Source organism: Ochotona curzoniae, unplaced genomic scaffold, assembly GCF_017591425.1.
Source record: "Ochotona curzoniae isolate NIBS_2020 unplaced genomic scaffold, NIBS_Ocur_1.0 scaffold_3890, whole genome shotgun sequence".
Taxonomy (NCBI): domain Eukaryota; kingdom Metazoa; phylum Chordata; class Mammalia; order Lagomorpha; family Ochotonidae; genus Ochotona; species Ochotona curzoniae.
In genome coordinates, this window is record NW_024467115.1 from 22,480,578 (window position 1) to 22,489,387 (window position 8,810).

General features: G+C 35.5%; 1 protein-coding gene across 3 annotated transcripts in view; it reads left to right on the plus strand.

Moving 5' to 3' along the window:
* The window catches only part of ADGRG6 (adhesion G protein-coupled receptor G6), a 133,524-nt gene extending 125,427 nt beyond the window's left edge, over nt 1–8,097 (plus strand). For 2 of the 3 annotated variants that reach the window (XM_040965314.1, XM_040965315.1), the window contains 3 exons: nt 1,349–1,450; nt 2,891–3,043; nt 5,526–5,539. In XM_040965314.1, coding sequence (XP_040821248.1) covers nt 1,349–1,450; nt 2,891–3,043; nt 5,526–5,539 — 269 coding nt within the window. Of the gene's footprint in view, nt 1–1,348; nt 1,451–2,890; nt 3,044–5,525; nt 5,540–7,918 lie in introns of those variants that run through there. The other variant, XM_040965313.1, reaches the window with a different exon arrangement.
* Nucleotides 8,098–8,810: the final 713 nt, after the last annotated feature.

The window sequence follows — 8,810 nt, forward strand, 5'->3', positions numbered from 1 at the left end:
GCAGAGGGTTATTTTGCATTTACTTTATAATCACAAGCTGAAGTATGCATTAAACAAATAATTCTACAAGCAGTTAGTAGAGAGACCACTGTTACTCTGGAGTATAGTTAAGAACTATAAATAATAATCAGATCTCAAGAAGTCCGTTTAATTGACGCTTAAACGTAATGCAATGATTTTTATTTTTATGCCACTCCGTGCCAGAATGAGTTCCTATAACTCCTGAATTTGTGTGCCATTGACTCCTGTGTTTAAATGTTATAGATTAAAATCAGAGGCTTTTTTTTTTTAAAAAAAAAAAAAGTGTTTCTAAGACGTACTTGTTAGATAATGGAACAACCAAATATAGAGGATTAGAGGGAGAAATTGCTGAAACTTTCTGGAGAGGGTGAAATGTTAAATAAATTTCCTGAAAGTTCAGCTGCCAAAGCACAAATAACATGATTGATAGGCACAGGAGTAAGTGCAAATACTAAGACATGTATTTGCTTGTTAAAATACTGATAAACGGAACTAGGCCAGTTGGAGCCACATAATTTTGTTGATTTTATTTGGCCTGATAAGATACCTCTTTTTTATGGCCTAACCTATATGCTATAATTATAGGTGTAATCATGTACATAAGATAGCTAGTATTTGCAGTCCTCTCCTTCCCTCTTAATCTTTTTTTTAAAAAAGATTTATTTATTTATTTATTGGAAAGTCAGATGTACAGAGAGGAGGAGAGACAGAGATGAAGATCTTCTGTCTCATGATTCACTCCCCAAGGGAATGCAACGGCCGATGCTATGCCAATCTGAAGCCAGGATCCAGGAACTTCTTCCAGGTATCCCATATGGGTGCAGGATCCCAAGGCTTTGGGCTGTCCTCGACTGCTTTCCCAGGCCACAAGCAGGGAGCAGGATGGGAAGTGGAGCTGCCGGGATAGAACCAGCGCCCATAAGGGATCCCGGAGCGTTCAAGGCGAGGACTTTAGCTGCTAGGCCATGCTGCCAGGCCCTTCCCTCTTAATCTTATGGATGCTTTTTTTTTTAATGTAGTTTTAAGTCAAATGCAACTAATAGCAAAATATTAAATTCTTCTTAAATATTGCTTCTTTCAGCCTCAAATTTTGGCTAAGTCATATTAATTGCTAAATAGAACAAAGAGAACCTAATTTATGCAGTTATTCTAGTTTTATCTGAATCTTTGTGTCCTATAGGATATAATTGTAGAATACATATTACAAGACTGCTTAAGATCTTTGTTACTTAATGACATAACTGCAAAAGTTTGAAATCTAACTTGCATATTTTGTAAGATTCATCTTGAAAATGAATGTCATTGAGCGTTCGTGTCTTTGTGACAGGTTTGTTTATATTTATCTTCCACTGTGCAATGAAGGAGAATGTTCAGAAGCAATGGAGGCGACATCTGTGCTGTGGTAGATTTCGACTGGCAGATAACTCAGGTAAAGGGGCATGTTGTTCAGTGAAGTTTACACTTGAGGTAGCTGTCATTCATTCTTCCCTGGGAGAGCAACACAGTCCCAGTGGTGGCAAGGGGTAAAGGTGCTACATGTGAAGATGCTGACTTGGAATCTTAGAATGAGAGAGCTGGAAGAGATCTGGACTCTGGACTCAAAATGGCCTAATTCAACAGCTCAGATACTCAGAATCACTGTTACATAGTCTTTTTTTTAACCGTAAGATGTGTTATTAGGCAGAGGGATGTTCCTCAATATAGAAAAAAGCCAAAGGAAGATATTTCCCACTTACTCACATAGAGCACAGATGGCATGTGTTTCACATATACAGTTTTAAGAACATAATGACACTTCCACTTCCCTTTCACCCCTTCTGTCTAACCCTTCTTACTCCTCCCTTTCGTGTGTTTAATTTTAACTTTTACAATGACAGATTTTCAATTTGCTTTATTAGAACAACCTTAATCCTCACTGAATAAACAATTCAACAGGTAGTAAGTAGAAAGACCACCGTTCTTCAGGAATATAGACAAGGTCTATAAACAGTGATCAGATCTCAAGATGCCAATTTCACTCATAAATCACATGTTTTGTATTTGATTTATTAATTACTATAAATCAGAGAACACATGCTACTTATCTTTTGGAGACTAGTCTATTTCACTAAGCATGAAGATCTCCAGTTGCAACTATTGTGAAGGACAGAATTTCATTCTTTTATTTATTTATTTTAAAATCTGTATTTATTTATTACTGTTATCATTTTATGATACAGTTATTGGCTCCTGGGAGTTCCCTTATCCTCTCCCCAATCCCTCCCCGACAACCTAGTTCCTCTATTTTATTACTAAAGTATAGTTCTTCATACACAGTCATATGTCCATCCTTGCAGGCATGGACAATGGTAGAGTCCAGCATCCTATTGTCAAGATAATAGTAAACAGTTTCATTGTAAGTCGATCTTTGTCAGGAATTCGAGATGCATACTACATTGTATCCTCACATCTGGATATGTTAGTCTCCATTTCACAGTTACTGTACACCCCCTTAAATGAAAAGTCACAGTACAAAATCAACAATAAGAAGAAAATTCCATTGTTTGTCTATATCACATTTTCTTTATCTAGTCATCAGTTCATTGACATCTGGATTGATTCAATGTCTTAGTGTCAATTCAGTTACTGGAATTTTTATCATTTATAGTTGTTTCTCATTCATCAGATATTAAAGTACATTTTAAACCTTGTATGCACAAGGTTGAAGTTAGAAATATCCATTGCTGTAGTTTATTGTTGCTTTCATGTCGGTCTAGAAACTACTGCCAGCATATCATAAGATCAGTTGCTCCAGATGAATTTTGTTGATTTTTCAGGCTGAGCATATGTGGTATACAGCAGACTAATAAAGTGATGTCATTTCTTTCAGACTGGAGTAAAACAGCTACCAATATCATCAAGAAAAGCTCTGATAATCTAGGAAAGTCTTTGTCTTCAAGCTCCATTGGTTCCAACTCAACCTATCTTACATCCAAATCTAAATCCAGCTCTACTACCTATTTCAAAAGGAACAGTCATTCTGGTAAGTCATTTGAGGCTGTGATAAAAATGTCCCCATACAGTTCTCATCTGGTACATTTTTACTACCGCAACTGGACGTATCTTGAAGATTAATGGGTCACAGTGCCTCCTGGAGAGCTTATTTTAAATGTTAATGTAAACTAAATGCTTATTTGAAGACGTTAGGCAGAACCTTTTGGAATATGTTGTCATTTTACAAACTTTGTAATGCATCCTATGTCTAAATAACTTGATGACATCCAGGGATTATTGGAAATACAGTCATTTGATTTGAAATTAAGTTTTCTTCTAAAATTATTACAGTTTGAGTTAAAAGTTTTGTCTTAAGTATAAGTTGAATCTTATAAACGGACTCTTTCAGAATAGAATGAAAGCTACTTTCCAAGTTGTCATGGTAACGGGAAGCAGCACTGTCTAGGAGTTAATTCCTTAATCCTTCAAAGTTTTAAGACTGAATTCCTTAATAGAAGTGTTATTGTTTAAATTACTAATTAAGTGTGAAACAGTGTAAAGCATTATATGGAAAGTGATAGAAAGCTGTAACTGTCTTTTCATATTGCATTTTTCGTAATATTCACAATGACCCACATGTTTTAATATCAAGTGTTATGAGCGTAGGACGATCCTGACATTAGGGTAGAGGTAGAGATTATTGTGCCCTCTTTGAAAGTAAATGAGTGGTGTGAAAAGTTATAATTGTTTAATAATTTTGAAAGAAATAAAATCATTACTTTTCAACACTAAAGCCCAGGCAATAAACTATTGACACTCAACACACAGCACAGGATAAATAATTAGGATAAATTACAGAAACATTTAAAAGAAAATGAAAACAACTTTTTAAAGATTTATTTATTTATTTGAAAGAGTTACACAGGGAGAGAGAGGGCTTGTGGAGGGAAAGGAAAGAGAGAGAGAGAAAGAAAGAGAGAGAGAGAGAGATCTTGTGTATGCTGGTTGACTCCTCAGATGGCCACGTGGCTGGGACTGGTACAAACTGAAGCCAGGAATAGGAGCTTCTTCCTGAGTTTCCAACTGGATGCAGGGACCTGAGCCCTTCAGCCATCTTCTGCTTTCCCAGGTTTTTAGTAGGGAGCTGAATCAGAAGTGGACTAACTGGAACTCCAACTGGAACTCTAACAGGAGCCTGTGTGGGATGAAAGCATTCCAGGTGATGGCTTTCCCTGCTATGCTACCATGCTGGCCCTGGAACTAACTGATTTTCAGTTTACTTAGCTATTAAACACTGAACAGAGAAATGGCACAGAAAAGCTGTATATTTGGCTTTTTGTAGATAAACTCTGTGATGTGTCTTTAATTATTTGCATTGAAAACACTTTAACTGCAAGTAGTTTTTATGTGTATTTGACACTGGAGTGGCCATTGTCTGGGATTTGTGATGGTACTGAGGGAACAGTTTGAATATTAGGGAGTTTGTTAATATCAAAATTAGTTAGCTTGCTAAGAATTCAGAACTGCTTAAAACAGCAGCTTTAAAAACTTCTTGGAATCAAGGACTTTCTAAGGAAATAGAATAAAAGAAATTCTCATCCAGCATAAGGAAATACTTTAAAACATATGTGACTCATATGATACTATAGACATGATTATTATTATATATATTTGATTTATATATATTTATATTTGATTTTATATATCACCTGTGATACAGGTGTTTTTTATACCTTTGCCTAAACTTGAAAATCTATACACATCTCTGCTTGAGAATACTTCAGTAAGGAATCTGATAGTAGGTAGGTATATGGTTTGAGATAGATTATTCTGCCTATTTGATAATGCCTTGGCATCAAGTCTTGAATTTATGATGAGTGATTTTTTTCAGTTTTTTAAAAAGTAAATTCCTAATTCTGTGTTCCCTTCTAAATTCCAGTAATGCCTGCTCAATCGATTATGAATGATTAAGAATTAGATCAATTGCATTATTCTGCCTTTAGTATAGGTAAGAATAGCTAACATGGAGAGAGCCACTCTTACAAGATGAGAGAAAGTAACAGAGTAGATCATCTACAATGTGGGAGGCACTGGAAGTCTTACAGAGAGAAAGAACTGTGGGATACTGAGGAAACCTGGCTAGAAAGTAAAGAAGAAATTCAGAAATAGAGGGAATGAAACAGATTTTGTTGTTTCAAAATGCTGTATGGATTTCTTTTAAATTTGCTTTTTAAAGAATATGTTAATGGTTTGTGTTCACTTAACCAAAAACACTTCTGGGGTAAGATAGATTCTTGCAAATTAGCATGATAATGTAGTTACATGTATGTCATTGCTGCTATGATATAATAAATCCTGGTTTCCAATAAGCTGACTTCAAATAGCCGTTAGCTACCAAGCCAGTCTCTAGTGAAGCAGCTTATATACTGGAAATCATGCAGGTTAAGCAAAACGTTGCTGCATATCATCATGAATATCTGGTTGGTTTGTTTCTTGGAATTGATCTAGACATTCGTATGTTTATGGTATAGATAATATCTCCTAAGAGCATTCCTTCAGCAAAAGTGGATCATTCAGGTAAACTTTCATTACTTTTATAAATGCATGAAATTTTTACAAGGTAATAAGAGCATTTGCATGAACTGAGCTAAGAATCTTGCTACACCAGCAGAATGGCTTGTCCTGTGCAGTTCTTTTCAGCTAGCACGGTGCCATTCCTGCACTGGAGTTTCGAATAATGGTTTGCTGTGCTGGCTCTTCTCTGCATGGGGTGCCTGCAAGCTGCTCCTTCTAGAAAATGTACCATGCTCTGGAGTGAGCGGTCCCATGGGATGTAATGATAAAAGAATAACGAAAAGCAGTACATCAGAGTTTTTTCAAAATAGAAGGACATAAAATTATTTCACTTTTCTACCACATTTTGGATTACTGGATAAGTCATGGTACATTCATAGAAGTCATCAAAGATAAAGTGTCAATTCCAAGCCTGCTTTGTGAGGATTTTTGTGTGCTTGACATTTCAGCATAGGTCAGATAATATTTCATTTCCCTAGCCCCTGGTTTTCAAACTTGCAGCTGTGATCAAAATGTATATGTAGCTCAATTTAATACCTAACCAGAAGACTGAGGATAGTATTTATATAATATATACATATATAAAAAATAGCCTTTGACTAAATTTTGACTTATTAAGTTGTAAAGCCCCATCATATTGGATGATATCTGGAATGGAGGTGGTCAACATCTCTAAAATACATATTCCTTGAAATTGTCAAGGAAACATGCATATATCATTGACATTTCGCTGAGAATGTGTGGTGGTTTACATAACAACCAAAATTGTTTAGAAACCTCTCCAGTGGAAAACCAATGGCTAGTGAATATGCAAACTTAAGAAAGCACAGACTCCATCAGCTTGCTGAGAGCCAAATAGGAACAGGAGCTTGGCATTAGGACTCTTTGGATCTGTTCTCATCAGCACTGGGCCATGCTTCCATCCTTCTACCTTCTCATTCTCCCCATTCTCTACATGATCCAGCTTTTCTCCTTCCTGGCCTCCACTAGTGTGACCTGAGAGTGCTATAATCTACTTAGCTTTAACCTTATTTAGTGTCTCGCCCAAAGCAGTGGTTGAGTTATTTGAACCATTCCCCATGACAACAGATATCATGATGATGACTGTTACTAATTATTGATGGGTTTAAGTGTTCCAGCACATATTGGGTGCAACTTACTTGAAGCATGAAAGCTTCATGATCCCTAAAAACAGTTCTTTTAGCATAGCGATTTTTACGTTTTCCATGGTATATAGAGAAAGAATAACTTTCAGAAGCCAACTATCTCAAATTTTATCCTTCATCAGTGTAAGACATCTCTAATTTGGTTAATTTGAGGGTAGAATTTCTCTGTATTGGAAGAGGAGGAAAGGCAGGCAGATACACAGAAGGTATCCATTAGATTCATGCAGATAATTTTATATATATATATGTATATATATATGTTGTATATATATATATGTAGAGAATAGCCCTAAGTAAATTTCAGAGTACCCTCAGAGGTACTTTTAGAAAGCTATGAGTCTAGAGGAATACTGTTTGAATATGTATTATATTAAAAACTCAGGGAAGAAATTGAGCAGCCCTGTATTACTATCAGTTGCTTTGAAGCCATAGCATTGTTAATAAAAACAAAAACTTTTCTACTAAATATTTCAGATAAAATAATAATTCATAAACTATTTCCTCTTATTATGTCCCAGCCATTTCATACAAGCTAAAAAATCCATTTTAGAAAAAAGCCTTCCACATATCCTTTTGATGACCTTCATTCTCTTATTCTTCAAGATTCTTGCAGTGTAACTTTACAAAATTTTCATTTTATAAAGGATGAACCACTTCGTTTGAAAAGGATGAAGCGTGTGTAAGAAGTAGAGGGGAGTGTAACAGATCCTTTTGTGCCCATGAACTCACCACCAACTAAGCATCCCCACCAAATTTCCTTGCCTGTACCAGTTGGCAAATGTGTTAGTTATCAAATCTTTTCTTTCATAATATTTTAGCTTGCTTTAGTTCACTTGTAACATTATTTGTTACATGTTTTGAGGCAGTTGACACCTACATTTGTGAAGTGATTTTTCAGATGCTTGTATTCATTGACGTTTTAAAAAATGACACTTATAAAAAGGTTTCTTGGATCAAATCACATCACAGGTTGTTAAAGGATGAACTAGCCTTCTGTGACTATTAAGAATGCACACTGAAGATGTGCACTGGAATTTTAATGTTGCCTATTGTTTAACCTTTGAAAGAGCACATCTTGCTTTCATTGACATGCTTCCTTAATATGAAAAACAGGGTTTACAGTGCAGTGGCCCTAGGTAAGTCCAGCCAGTCTTGCAGGCTAATTCCTGTATCATTTCTTGCAGATAATGCCTCGAGAGACAAGTCTTTGTCAAAACTGACCCATGCTGATGCAGAACCATCATCAATCATCCCTGTCCATCAGGTCATTGATAAGGTCAAGGGTTATTGCAATGTTCATTCAGATAATTTCTATAAAAACATTATCATGTCAGACTCCTTCAGCCACAGCACCAAGTTTTAATGCGTTTTAACAGGAAAGGATTCAGTGTGCAGAAACATGAAAATCTGCAAGCAATGAGAACTACAAGTACTAGATGTAAATGTGCTGTCACCTAGGTAACTGCATATGTATGAGAAATGCATTTTGTTCAGAAAATTCACATGACATTCAGAATATTTTTGGTGTATTTCTTCTGTGGAGGCACTTCTTTTATTACTACAAATAACTTTAATTCTGAAAGCGGTATGATTTCCTAGTCACACATGATAAAATGTTTCAAATATAGAATTGTATCAGACAAATTATAATTTGGGAAAGACACTGAAATTGAAGGAGGAAAGAAAGGCAGAGCTAAGGAGAAAGCCTAGTTTATAACTCTTTTGTACCCCACTCCATAGATAAGCCCGCATATGCCCTCTATTCTGTGCCATCCTTCTCAACAATAAAAATAAAGCTAGTGTTTGCAACTCTTGTAATGTTCACAAGCCCATCCTCATGCTATTTTGCAAGAATAAACTAGTATTTTCTCTTTTACAATGAAATTTCAAGCACATAGAGAAAAGAATATTTGACCTAGTGATTTAAAGGTGTTTTTTCATGTCTTAAGCATGAGTATGATATCCTTAAGAAAAAAACCAGTTTTTTTCTTATTCAGGATTTTGATCCAGTTAATATGAAGTTAATATTTTTCTGATTCTATTGAAAATGCAAGACTCAGTCATCATTGCTTGTTA